The sequence below is a fragment of the Tachysurus fulvidraco genome, chromosome 22 (assembly GCF_022655615.1).
Source record: "Tachysurus fulvidraco isolate hzauxx_2018 chromosome 22, HZAU_PFXX_2.0, whole genome shotgun sequence".
NCBI lineage: Eukaryota > Metazoa > Chordata > Actinopteri > Siluriformes > Bagridae > Tachysurus > Tachysurus fulvidraco.
In genome coordinates, this window is record NC_062539.1 from 8117853 (window position 1) to 8132785 (window position 14933).

The 14933-nt window shown below is 33.9% G+C and overlaps 3 protein-coding genes across 3 annotated transcripts in view; 1 reads left to right on the forward strand and 2 right to left on the reverse strand.

Moving 5' to 3' along the window:
- The window catches only part of svilb (supervillin b), a 64131-nt gene extending 54258 nt beyond the window's left edge, over positions 1-9873 (forward strand). Inside the window, exon 41 of the transcript XR_007139126.1 lies at positions 9265-9873. The gene's annotated coding sequence lies outside the window, so the exon portion shown is untranslated. The remainder of the gene's footprint in view (positions 1-9264) is intronic.
- LOC113636967 (SLAM family member 9-like) lies at positions 2443-6646 on the reverse strand. The gene is made up of 4 exons (XM_027137337.2): positions 6629-6646; positions 5889-6016; positions 3644-3940; positions 2443-3498 (listed from the first exon to the last, which is right to left on the reverse strand). Exons 2-4 carry the CDS (start codon positions 5944-5946, stop codon positions 3191-3193), a joined length of 663 nt encoding a protein of 220 aa, XP_026993138.2. The 5' UTR covers positions 5947-6016; positions 6629-6646; the 3' UTR covers positions 2443-3190.
- A 2437-nt stretch (positions 9874-12310) lies between the features above and the next one.
- Positions 12311-14933, reverse strand: part of LOC125139947 (SLAM family member 5-like) — a 58310-nt gene continuing 55687 nt past the window's right edge. The window contains exons 3-4 of the mRNA XM_047806455.1: positions 12803-13099; positions 12311-12665 (exon numbers count right to left, since the gene is read on the reverse strand). Of these exons, the coding sequence (XP_047662411.1) occupies positions 12361-12665; positions 12803-13099 (602 nt within the window). The 3' untranslated portion in view covers positions 12311-12360. The remainder of the gene's footprint in view (positions 12666-12802; positions 13100-14933) is intronic.

Consider the following 14933-nt stretch of genomic DNA (forward strand, 5'->3'; position numbering starts at 1 on the left):
GCTTATTACATATTTAATTGAATTCTATTTCACACTATCAAAAGTTTTTACAGACAATGTCTTTAAAATGGTAATTTTCATTATGAGCCTATATACAGTATATTATAAAAAGTTATTATAAAAAGTATTTCTGCAAATGTTTGATTCAAAACATCATCAGATTAATTGAATCCCAAATGTTTCCATTTCAACAAATATCTGAATAAAAAAAGATCAAATTTCAATGGTGGTTCTTTCAAATATATATATAAAAAATTATTTTTTACAATAAGCCTGAACACCTGAAACACCTAGCAAGTGCCATTTTTTTTTACATGCTCTAATAAACAAAAACTCCTCATCACTTTACACCTATCTAAGAAGATTATGCTTTAATTATGTGAATTTAGTATTGCATGATTATGCAATTTGTAATCATTCTGTGTCCAAGGGGTGTTGAGAGAGGCTTCATTCAATAACATATGTTGTGTTCACTGCATGTTAAATTTAATGTCTTAATATCTATACATTTTTCATTTAATCCTGATAATCTCTGGATATCATGAGCTTTTTTACTTGAAATGTGAATATATCAGACATTGCTGATTTGATTAAAAAAATATCCAATATCATTGTGTAATACCAAGTTCATTACTATCTTTACTTTTTGAATATTACTTTAACCTTTATGACAATTCCTAAGTGCGGCATTCCCACTCCCAAACCTGAGGCATAAATGGCTCTGCCTGAAAGAATTGATGGCTAAGCAGGCAGGTACAAAGCCTTTCCCTCCAGCCCTAGGCCTACTGCGAGAAGTCAACCAAGTGCAACTCTCTAAGGCTCCTACTCCCAGGGAGGGTCCTTGACTGGGCATCTGCTGTATGGGATGCCGACACTCAGGTACACGCTTTGTTCAGTCACTTCTCCCACCTTAAATGCCAGGTGATCTGTAGAGCCTTAACCACGCTACAAGGACTCGCATCCAAGAACCAAGATATCGTGATATCACCGTTTATCACCCAAGCCATTCACCTGGAATAACCTCCTCAGAAACCAGCACCCCAACCTCCTGTCTCGCCCCTTCCCAAGATTCAAAGGAGACCTGCCATTACCAAACCTCCCCAAATCCATGTAGCTTGGAAGGAAAAGAGTGTCCCCTAGAGGAACATCGATGCTGTTTTTGCCTTCAGCTCTGCTTTTACTGAGGCCAGGACAGACATAGCTGTGCTAACTGCCCGGAGATTGATGCCCTGTTTAAAAGAAACACTAAAATGTTATCTGGTAACCTAACATCAGAAGCTTATTGCTGTATAAATAATACAGCTGCCTTGTTAAACACTGAGCTATAATCAATAAATAAAAGTCTTGGGAGTCTTTATTTACAGTACAAGAGTTGTTATGTTTTATTATAGTTTTACTATAGTAAAAAACAGAAACTATGGAAATACTAAACAAAACAAACAAAAAAACTAGGTCAAAGCTGTACAACTGAAGGGTTATGTATGGTTGCCCTCTAGTGTTCTGGCACGTAAGCATAGTGAATAAAGGAAAAAATGTCCAATTATCTATGTTAGACAGATAAAATTACTTTGCTATTTGTTAAAGGTTAAAAAAATCTTTGCCATCAACAAAGGAGGTGATTTCATCTTGTAAGATTAATAGCATAATATTTTACTACTCTGTATCTCAGCTTTACAGTAGGTAGACAGAGTATGAGCAGCACACTGTAACATGGTCGGTTTGTGTATATAAAATGGTTTATGACAAATTAATTAATGAATTATCTTAGGATTTACATAATTAAGAAACTCCCTAGAAGGTACACAGTCAGGTTGACTTATTATACCCTCTGCTCTCTGGACCTATTGCTACTTCCTTAGAGAGCATAGTCTTTTTTCTTGGACTTGGTTGATCGTGGAGCAGACCTTAACAATTCTATTTAGACAGGTTTTGTATTTTGTACACAATTCATTGCAAAAAGGTAAAACACTCGGTAAAACACTGAAAGTTGCCTAAAATTCTCAGATGTCCACCTTGACAATACAGCTAGTGTTATCATCAAAGTTGCAAGTCAATCACTGTTCCTAAATATTTTGTAACACAATACATGTGTTATTATGATGGACATGTGTCAGTAAACATGTGTTTAGCTGTTATAAGTTTTAAAAGTATAAAGTTAAGCTATATTCTGTAAATAAAAGTCTTGCATGTGAGTTGGTTGTTCATGATGTTTATACAGCTGTAGAGGATGAAAAGCTTTAAGTCCTCTACGCCTTTTCCAGTTTCAATGCAAACTGCAGTGGGTCTAGTTTGTCATCAATCAAAAATTCCTACAAAATTATTTTCAATTTTGAGTTATATCATAGTGACCAAGGTTGTTATTGCTACTATATCAGAGTAAAGTGACAATTGTGGCTGTAAGAGTATTAATTTGTGGTTTTAATTTAGGTGATGAAGGCGGACTCAAGTGCAGAAGAGATTTATTTACAGTGCAAGATAAACTACTAGATTAAGTAGAAAACAGAAAACAAACATTAGAGTCAGGAATACACAAAAACTGGGTCAAAGATAGGCACAAAAATATACTGACATCAACAGAAGGTTCACAAAGACATAGTGAGGCAAAGAGGTTAAATCAGGTAGCTAATTAAACAACACAAAATAGGCGAACATTATGAACTGATGAAATTAATCACACAACAGAAGGGTCGTGCAGGGCTGCCCTCTAGTGGTCTGGCACGAGAACATAGTGAACAGAGAAAAAATGTCTATGTTCTCCTCAACAATTACATTATTTAGTCAGTTAGACTGTGAAAATTATATTCTCATTTGTAAAAGGTTAAAAAAAAGTTTGCCATCATCGAGAAAGAGATTTTCATCTTTTAAAATTGGGCATGACACTGTAACATGGCCTGTTTGTGTATATAAAATGGTCCACGTCAAAGAATAAGAAAAGATGATAGATATTTTATTTTCTGGACATAAAGCAGCAGGTTTTCAATGTGTTTCTACATTAAGAAAAGAAATACTTTCATTTATTTTATTAGGGATTATTTATTTAATAATTTATTAGTTATTTTTAATAGGGTTATTTAGGAATAGCATTGCATAGAGAAGAAGATATGTTCAGTTCTAATCATGTAATCATACCACAGATATCAATTAGTAATAGTACATTAATATAGAAGATACATTTTACTCACATTTACATTTAGACCAGGCAGTATGTGTGCATGCTTACACCTTCACTAGGGCAGAGTTGTTTCACATGTTTTATCTCCAGAGTTGTATTTTTCCAGCTCACTGGGTTGCTATGATTACAAATGATAAAACTTTTACTAACATACAGTGAGAGAAAAGGAAACATGTCTCCAGATGTTTCCTTTTCCTTCATATCACAATTATCATTGTAGCAGTGAGAGGTTACTGAGAGCTTCTGAGCTTCACAGGTGAGAGTCACATTACAGTTGTCATTGCTTTGCTGATGAGAAGCAGTAAGGACTGGTTTCTCCACTGGATCTGAGATACACACACATGCATTACTGTACTGCTATTTAAACCCCCCCCCCCCCCCACACACACACCTTAATTAACTATTACTCGTTACTTAACTAATAAGGACACTATTATTGCATCAGTAGTGTATTTTGGCTAAAATACTTACCCAACACATGTAGTTGGTACTTAGCAACAACTTCCTTCCTTTCATCAGCAGCTTCTGCTTCATAGATTCCACTATCACTCTTCTGTAAGTTCTTCAGTGTCAGACTGTAGGTTTCCTCATTAAACTCCACCCTGTCTTTATAACCTCTAAATATTCTACTTGGAGGATTTCCATTATATCTCACAATGAGACTTTTTGCTTTAAATGTCCAGTCAATATCTTTATCGGCTGTTCCATTTTTTTTTTGTATGTCCAGTTGAACAGAACTGTTAACCAGCTTAAAAACATCTTTGCACACTGTAAGAAAAGAGCAAAAATATACTATTTAATTATCTTGTTTTTGTTGATTTATTTTGTTTTATTCATTGCCGGAATAATTTCTCATGAATTAACAAATTATCTATTCAGCCAACAAGTAGAGCTAGCAAAGCACTGGCATATCGATGAAAGTCTGTATTTTATTTATTTATTTTTTATACATCGGGCTGTATCCCAAACTTCACTACACTACACATTCTCTACACTAATTCCATCTACTTTCTGTACCACTCTACCACTTAGGTTTCTGGGGAGCCAATTACAAGAGACTTGGGCATAAATTGGGGGACACCCTGGATGTGGTGGAAACCAATCACACACATTTACACACTACGGCCAATATATGTCAGTCAGCATGCATGGAGGTGCGATGAAAATGTGCTATCCTCTAAGCCGCCATGCCCCCTGTACACCAACAACCCTGTAAGAAGTATTTAACTGGACAGCATTTACGTCAAAAGTGTCTGATAACACAAAGATGTACACACTAATTCCTAACAAGATTATTTTTCATTTTTGGTTATATAATTGTGACCGTGTTTATTATAATAAAACCATAATCAAAGTGGCTTATTTGTTTCTAAGAGTATTAATAAGAATTATTTTTCACATGAAAAATTGTGTCACATACAGGTGATGATGGTGGACTCAATGCAGAAGACATTTATTTACAGTGCAAGAGAAACTACTAGATTAAAGGTTGGGTGCACGTTGTTTGAGAAATACTTCAGAAAACTGAATCGGACCAACAAACAAAACAAACGTGTAGCCAATGAGCAGAAAGGGGCGTGTTCAGTGCACATGTTTGACATTAGCAGAAAGCGATTGAAACATTGACATGCCAGATAAAAACAAAAAGCGAAAAAATGGCTTACGATAAGGCAAGAAGCAGGACCCGTGTTAATATAGGATCAGCTTTCCAGCGCTGGAGAGAACCGAATGTCGTCCGCGTGAAACAGAGCTAAACCTTTCATGGTAAAACACACAGTACTACAAAAACACATTTGTATTACCATAGTATTACAGATTGAGTTTATTTCTTGATAAATATATCCCTTTGGCCAGCTGCCCCAGCAAGTTCCGCCATAATAGTTGCCTGGGTTACGTATGTATGTGTGGGGTGGAGCTATAAAAACAGGGGTGACACCCATTTGGGTTAGGGTCGTGTTTGTTTTGGTGATTTCAAATGTCAACATTGGCTTTCAAACATCGTGCACCCCATCTTTAAGAAACAGAAAACAAACACTAGAGTCAGGAATACACAAAAACTGGTTCAAAGATAGGCACAAAATTATACTGACATCAACAGAAGGTTCACAAAGACATAGTGAGACAAAGAGGTTAAATCAGGTAGCTAATTAAACAACACAAAACAGGCGAACATCATGAACTGGTGAAAGTAATCACACAACAGAAGGGTCATGCAGGGCTGCCCTCTAGTGGTCTGGCACGAGAACATAGTGAACAGAGAAAAAATGTCCATGTTCTCAACAATTACATTATTTAAGTTAGTCAGTAAAAATTATATTCTCATTTAATATTCGCTTTGAATAAATGTTTTTGCTAAATGCATAAATAAAAATACACTTAAAAAGAATTTTTACTTATTGATCCTTTCAATAAATTTAAAATAATAATTTTCCTTTTTTGAGTACATTTTTGACACTTGATCCCCCCCCCCCCTTATTTTTACTTATTTATGTAATATGTCATTTCTCAGTGCATTTCCACACCTTTACAGCCAGCCACAGTGCATAACCACACAATATTTGTGAATAGAGAAAAATGGAACTTTTCATTTAAAGGGCAACAACACTAGCACTGATATTTATGATCCTTCAGTTTTAATCTCTAATCTGTATCCAAAGCTCACTCACATTATATCAAAGCATTTTGACCTCTTCAGTCAGTTTAGAAGATTAGTTACCTGTAACTGAGACCCAAACGGACAGAAAGAAGACCAGCTGCATCACCAGCGCCATCATGTACGAGAGCTTCCTCCTCAGATGGAGGAAGTTATGATCGTGTTGGTCTTTACTTAGGGTGAACTTTGATCTGTGAATATAAACTCATGAACCAATAGAAACCAAGTGGGAGGAGCTATGATCTATTTCCTTGGTACAAAACAGGAAAATATATATATTTAATTATTACTTAATTTCTATTGCTTATTAATTATTTAAATTATTTATAATCACATACTTAAATTCTTATAATTATAATGAACTAATTTGCTTAAATTACTATTTTAATTACACCGTTATTATATAATAAGTTGCAGTCACAAGTGACTTTGCCTTGAATCATTTATTTTTTTTCAGTCTTACTTAGACTGGCAAGTCTGGTGAAAACCCCAGAATAATAATATGAAGAAGAAGAAGAAGATGATGATGATGATGATGATGAATAACAAAATTTCTTGGTTTCTTTTAAATTTGATTATACTGTACATGAAAACATATGAATACCTTTAATAATACATAAAACATGCTTCAAACAGAATTAACATGTTAATATAGTCAGATTCTAGATTTAACCATACATAATAAAAACAAATTCATGATAACATGCAAATGTATTCATGTCTTTATGTGAACATTTCCACACACCTGAACTTGGATAGTCTTTTGTAAGTAAGAACTGAAACAATAGGGAACGACACTGTACCTGAGCGCTGCCAGTAATTTCTCATCTTGTGACTCAGGTTGTATCTCTTAAAAAGTTGCTCATGTTAGACCTCAGTGGCAAAATCTGTTTAATGTAAGGGGATATCACAGATTTTTTATGTATGAAACTATGATTTCATAACAAACAGTACCAAATAACAACACTGAAATCTACATGGACATATCCTTGTGAATTTTAGAATTTTGTCTGTTTTGCCTCTCATATCTTGTAGTACACATTTATACCTATTCTAATTATAGGCATATAACCACACATAGGTAATGATTGGGCCTTTGAGTCAAAAAAGTGAAAATGCAGACGTTTTAATTTCTTTCATATCTATGAAATCTTATGAAAAGCAATATCTCAGATTTCAGAGTTGTTTTAGTGTGACTTAGATGATGGTACACTAACCAATAGTTTCCAGAATGACTCTGAAATGGACAGTGTGTATTTGGATATCAGCGACAAAGTGATCAGCAGAATTCAGGTATAAAAATTACTTTTTAAATTTTTTATTGTTTATTAATTCTAGGTTTTATACAATTTCTATTTCACACTATCAAAAGATTTGACAGACAATGGCTTTAAAAGGTCATTTTTATTAGAAGATAATATACAGTATATTATAAAATGTTTAGAATATTCTATATTTCTGTGAATTTATGACTCAATACACCACTGCTTGAGATTTTAGCAATAATAATATTGGAAGATAACTCATTTTTCAACAAAAAATTAAACAATTATTCTCTTCTTTTTTTAATATATATTTTTAAACATTTTTTCTAAGTTTGGATTCAGAAATAAAAAAACTATGACCTGGATTTTATTTTTCCTTTATTAATAGTGTACTGTAGTTCATTTTTACAGTCTCCCTATACATAGAAAAGACTGAGAAAATCAAAAAGATAAATACAAAAACAAACAGCAGCATCCAGACATCAATACAGCAACATGGACGTGACCAATGCACAGATCAATGGAGCTTGCTAGCATAAGTAATAAAATAATTAGCATATATTTTAGTTTTCTAGGCAGGCAGATTGTAGGATTGACATAATCGAGTTCATAATTGAAAATTCCCTAAAAAGTATGTAGTCAGGTTGACTTATTATTCCTTCTGCATTCCAGCCCACTCGCTTCTTCCATAGAACGCTTACTTTTTTGTCTGTATCCAGTGATCTTGGAGCAGACCATAACAATTCTTTTTAGACTCATGGTACCAGCACATAAATGAAAACTTTAAAACACTCGTAAAGCTTTGATGAAAGTTACATAAAATTCTCTGATGTTCCGCCTTGACAATACAGATAGTGTTTATCAAACCTCAATTGTAAGTCAAACACTTTTCCTAAATTCTTGTATGCTTGTTAAACTACTCTGTGAATGATGCTGGTTTTGGTTTGCCTTAAGTCTACAATTAGTTTTATAGTTTTAGTCACATTAAGCTGAACAAAGTTGTTATCACACCATTTGACACATGCAGGTACAGCACACCCATGATCAGACCATGGCATTTGAGAAGATAATTCAGGATTGTATCATCAGAGTATCTGACAATGCAGCATAGCATGGAGAGGAAGAACTTACATTTAAATTTAGACCAGGCAGTATGTGTGCATGCTTACACCTTCAGGAGGGCAGAGATCTTTCACATATTTTATCTCCATATTTTTCCAGCTCACTGGGTTGCTATGATTACAAATGATGAAGTTGTTACTAACATACAGTGAGATAAATGGAAACATGTCTCCAGATGTTTTCTTTTCCTTCATATCACAATTATCATTGTAGCAGTGAGAGGTTACTGAGAGCTTCTGAGCTTCACAGGTGAGAGTCACATTACAACAATTCCCTGAAATCTACTGGTCAATAAAATTCATTACCTATTAAGTGTGAGGCTACATGTGCCTGGAAATTTAAAGACTGTAGTTGTGAACAGTTGAGGGCAGTGGTAGCTCAAGCGGTTAATGCTCTGGGTTGTTGATTGGGTTCAAGCCCCAGCACTGCAAAACAGCCACTATTGCGCCCTTGATCACTGCTCCAGGGGTGCTGTATCATGGCTGTCCCTGCACTCAGACCCCAACTTCTAATGTTGGAATATGCAAAGGAGCTATTTCACTGTGCTTTAATGTACATGTGAAAAATAAATGCTGCTTTTTCTTCTAATCCAAATTCCTCTGAGACGTGTGAAACCATTTATTCACCCATTCATCTTTAAAAACTGCATCATGATCTGTTGATCTGGCTCCTCATGGTGGATAAACATCTGTGTATAATAACCATTGTTTCAGCCATCTGAGATGCTGTACAGTGGTCTATAGAAGACAAGCAGTTGCTATGACTGGGGAATGAATGACTGCTATGACTTCTGTGAATCCAAGATATTATTGGTGTAGCATAATAAAATTGAGAAGTAGCAGAATGAGAGTTTTTCATGCATTCATTGTGTTCCTCTCCTTTCATAAGCACTGTGCTTTTTTCCTCCCAGAAAACCCTGGAGATGAAGAGAGAGGAGTATGAAGCCTTGCCAGGGTGGAAGCAAGTCAACCTAAAAAAAGCCAAAGGACTCTTTTAATTGCCTCTCAATAGTGATGTTGACCATGCATGGGTTATGCAAAATGTCACTTTAGGTTTAACGGTGTTTACCTGCTGTGGTGTCTGTATATGATGTTGACGTGTTTTGTTTCTATGCACTTTCAACAGTCACCACTGTGTGTCATCACTTTTCTATGAACTGTGCTGTGCAGTAAGTTTCTGTACCATCTTTGACAACAGCTATTCTGTTCTCTTATTATTACACAAGTAAAGGTAATCCAGTCTGGTTTTGTGTCTTCCCAACTTTTCCTGGGATAGTGCTGTGTGCTTGAGGAAAGTGTAGCCTAATTTGTAGCAAGGGAGCGTACAGTACTCTCTTTTAATTTTCAAATTGCTCTTGTATTTTCCATCTACAGTGGAGTTTACCAGAACGTAAGGTACTTTTACTGTGTGAACGAACTTTGGCTGTTGTCAGGTGATCTCTTGCATCGAAGATCTTGGAGTCATTGCTTGTACTTGTTAAAACATTATGAAATATGTGAGGAGAGTTAAAAGATGAATTAACAAATGAAACACTGTAAATGTACAGCATAGTGCCTTGCTTTTGTGTACAGTTTATATACAGAATGGACTCTAGTCTGTATTTCAAAGACTTAACTTGTGATAAAGGCAATGGTAATAAAGCATATTTACACTTATCACCATAATAAAGTGATGTATTTTTTTCTGTATGTAAATACATTTGAATAGAGATTCAAGAATTTGTCACGTACAAAAGTGAAATGGAAAAAAATCTCCCCTGAATAAAACTTGTGTTCTGCTTATTGTGCAATGTTATTATGGGTACATTCTTATGTAAGACATGCAGTATAATAATGACCCCCTCTTCACTGCTGGGATACTATAGCACAGATACAATATTTTCATTAACTAATGGATAAAGCAGATTCTATTATAAACTGGATTCTAAATGCTAATAAAACATCCATGCAGTTAGCATGAAGCCTATTCCATGACTTGAGGTACAAGGCAGGGGACACCCTGTGGACTGGGAATCAGCCCATCACAGGGCACAGTCACACACATTTTCACAATCTATGGAAAATTTAGAGAATACACATTCTTTTGATTGGTTCACATATTATTTGGACTCTGGATAAAACCCTTCACAATTGGGGTGAATAGGCAAAGGCAGAGCATTCTGAATGAAATCCCCATTGTTTCCATTTCAACAAATATCTGAATAATAAAAAATCCAATTTCAAGTATGGTTCTTTCTACTTCAAAAATATGTATATAAAAAGGAATTTTAACAATAAGCCTGAACACCTGAAATGATTATGCTTTAATTATGTGAATTTAAAATTGCATGATTATGCAATTTATAATCATTCTGTGTCCAAGGGGTGTTGAGAGAGGCTTCATTCAATAACATATGTTGTGTTAACTGCATGTTAATTTTAATGTCTTAATATCTATACATTTTTCATTTAATCCTGATAATCTCTGGATATCATGGGCTCATTTACTTGAAATGTGAATATATCAGACATTGCTGGTTTGATTCAAGAAATATCCAATATCATTGTGTAATACCAAGCTCATTACTATCTTTACTTTGAGTATTACTTTAACCTCTCTCTCTCTCTTGCTCTCTCTCTCTGTGTGTGTGTGTGTGTGTGTGTGTGTGTGTGTGTGTGTGTGTGTGTGTGTGTGTGTATATATATATATATATATATATATATATATATATATATATATATATATATATATATATATATATACATACATATATATATATACACACACACACACACACTTAGGATTTACATTATTATGAAACTCCCTAGATGGTACTGTACATAGGTTGACTTATTATACCCTCTGCTCTCTGGACCTCTTGCTTCTTCCTTAGAGAGCATAGTCTTTTTCTTGGACTCAGTTAGACAGTTTTTGTATGTTGTAGACAACTCATTGTGAAAAGGTAAAACACTCTTGGTAAAATTCTCAGATGTCCCCCTTGACAATACAGCTAGTGTTATCATCAAATCTCAGTTGCAAGTCAAGCACTGTTCCTAAATAATTGTTAAGCAATACATGTGTTATTATGGACACTTGTCAGTAAACGTGTTTATCTGTTCTAAATTTTAAAAGTAACACTAAAATATTATTTGGTGACATAACATCAGAAGCTAATTGCTCAATGAAAAAAATACAGCTGCATCATGCTTTGTATAAAGTTAAGCTATATTCTGTAAATAAAAGTCTTGCATGTGAGTTGGTTGTTCATGATGATTATACAGCTGTAGAGGATGAAAAGCTTTAAGTCCTCTACGCCTTTTCCAGTTTCAATGCAAACTGCAGTGGGTCTAGTTTGCCATCAATCAAAAATTCCTACAAAATTATTTTCCATTTTGGGTTATGACCATCGTTATTATTGCTACTATATCAGAGTAAAGTGACATTTGTTGTTGTAAGAGTATTAATTTGTGTTACTTTTCACTTGAATGAATGATGGTGAGGTGATGAAGGCAGACTCAGGTGCTGAAGAGATTTATTTACAGTGCAAGAGAAACTACTAGATTAAGAAACAGAAAACAAATATCAGTCATGAATACACAAAAACTGGGTCAAAGATAGAATGTCCATGTTCTCCTCAACAATTACATTATTTAAGTTAGCCAGTTAAAATTATATTCTCATTTGTAAAAGGTTAAAAAAGGTTTTCCATCATCGAGGAAGACAATTTCATCTTTTAAAATTGGGCATCACACTGTACTATGGTCTGTGTTTGTATATAAAATGATGCATGACAAAAAATAAGAAAAGATGATGGGAATTTTATTTTCTGGAAATAAAGCAGCAGGTTTTTCAATATGTGTTTATACACTAAGAAAAGAAATACTTTCATTTCTTTTATTAGGGAGGTATTAAATATAGCCTAGAGAGTATTTTCCTTACATATAGAAGACATGTATGGACATTAAAGAGACAGGCAGAAAGAAACAGGCTTCATGAGACATCATCTGTTTATACCCAGGAATACTTTAACCCTACGCAAGTAACATGCCCTTTAAAATACTTTCCAGAATTTCTAAGGAATGAGGGTGAGATCTCAACAGTGTGATACCACAGGTGAGGAACAGCATAGCTAACATTATTATAGAAGGTACATTCTCTTACATTTACATTTAGACCAGGCAGTATGTGTACATGCTTACACCTTCATTAGGGCAGAGTTGTTTCACATGTTTTATCTCCATAGTTGTATTTTTCCAGCTCACTGGGTTGCTATGATTACAAATGATGAAGTTGTTACTAACATACAGTGAGAGGAAAGGAAACATGTCTCCAGATGTTTTCTTTTCCCTCATATCACAAGTATCATTGTAGCAGTGAGAGGTTACTGAGAGCTTCTGAACTTCACAGGTGAGAGTCACATTGCAGTTGTCATTACTTTGGAGAGAAGCAGTAAGGACTGGTTTCTGCACTGGATCTGAAATACACACACATGCATTACTGTACTGCTAGTCAGTGCACATGCACACACACACAAAATTAATTATTACTCATTACTTAACTGATGAGGAAAATATTATTGTATCAGTAGTGCATTTTGGCATTAAGACTTACCCAACACATGTAATTGGTACGTAGCAACAATTACTTCCTTTTCCCCAACTGCTTTTGCTGCATAGATTCCACTATCACTCTTCTGTAAGCTCTTCAGTGTCAGACCATAGGTTTCCTCATCAAATTTCACCCTGTCTTTATATCTTTCATTTTCTCTAGTTGGGGGATTTCCACTATAGGTCACAATGGCAATGCTTTTGTTAAATGTCCACAAAAGAAAGAAAAAGGACTTATCCAAATGTTCTTGTATGTCCAGTTGAACAGAACTGTTAACCAGCTTAAAAACATCATCACACACTGTAAGAAAAGAGTAAAGATATATTATTTCATTATACTCTTATAACTTGTATTATATATTTATTTTATGTTACATTTATTGTCAAGATCCAGCCCGGACTTTTGGATATGTGCTTTATTTATGTTCTGTGTCACGTGTCTGCCGCAAAATGCAGATGGAATTAAAAAGATTCAAATATGTAATTATTATAATGTATTAATTTTTATTTGTGATTTGTATTTATTTACGGATATTATGTATTATAGATCATTTGTAAATAAATCCTAGTAATTTGCAATATCTTCCAAACTGTATAAAATTACTTATTAAAATTTCTCTAAACTATTAAAGATGGATTTCAATTTACTGAAACAGCTATAACACATAACAGTATATGCACAAAACTTAAACAGTATATTCAGGGCTAGATCCTGAGGCCTGTGCTATAGTTGGGTTGTGGTTAAGTTCATGTGACTTTTTCTCATATACAACATGCCAATGTATATGGCAGATGTTTGTGATGTAAATGAAAGAAAGAAAGAAAGAAAGAAAATAATTAAACTAAGATAAATTATTTACTATTATGAGTATGATTCTAATTATGATAATTAATAAATAATTAATAATAATAACAGAAACAATAATACAATTATTATACATATTATTCCTCATCCTTGCTGGTAAATTACAATGATTCAAAATTAAATGGATAAAAAATCTGAAACATTTAAGAGAACTTTAAGAAAAATAAAACCATATAATAATAAATAAATCTAATATATAAATCCATAATAAAAGATCCAATAAAAATATGGTTACATAAATATGCACAGCTGTTTATAATTGGAAATGTGGCAAAGCATTCATATGTACCATAAAACGACATTAAGGCCATTATTAATAAATAAAGAAAATGGAGCACCAACATGAAAACACCTAGGAAAGCACATCTCTCCAAAATCTCTTGAATCTCAGAGGTAGAGGGTGAAATGCTTTAAGTCCTCTACGCCTTTTCCAGTTTCAATGCAAACTGCAGTGGGTCTAGTTTGCCATCAAATAAAAATTCCTACAAAATTATTTTCCATTTTGGGTTATATCATAGTGACCATGGTTATTATTGCTACTATATCAGAGTAAAGTGACATTTGTTGCTGTAAGAACATTATTTTTCACTTATATTTCTGTTACTTTTCACTTGAAAAATTGTAGAGGTGATAAAGGCGGACTCAAGTGCAGAAGAGAGAAACTACTAGATTAAGAAACAGAAATCAAACACTAGAGTCAGGAATACACAAAACTGGGCACAAAAATATACTGTCATCAACAGAAGACTAACAAAGACATAGTAAGACAAAGAGGTTAAATCAGGTATCTAAATAAACAACACATAACAGGTGAACATCATGAACTGATTAATTTAATCACAAAACTGAAGGGTCGCGCAGGGCTGCCCTCTAGTGGTCTAGTACGAGAACATAGTGTACAGAGAAAAAATGTCCATGTTCTCCTGACACTTACATTATTTAAGTTAGTCACTTAAAATTTTATTTTCATTTAATATTCGCTTTGGATAAAAGTGTCCGCTAAATGCATAAATAAAAGTACATTTAAAAATTATTTTTACTTATTGATCGTTTTAATAAATTTACAATAATAATAATTTTCCTTTTTTGAGTACATTTTTGACACTTGATTTTTCCCCAATATTTTTACTTATTTATGTAATATGTAATTTCTCAGTACATTTCCACACCTTTCCACACCAGCCATTGTTGCATAAAGACATGATATTTGTGAGGAGAGAAAACACCACAGTAAAATGGAACTTTTCATTTAAAGGGCAACAACACTAGC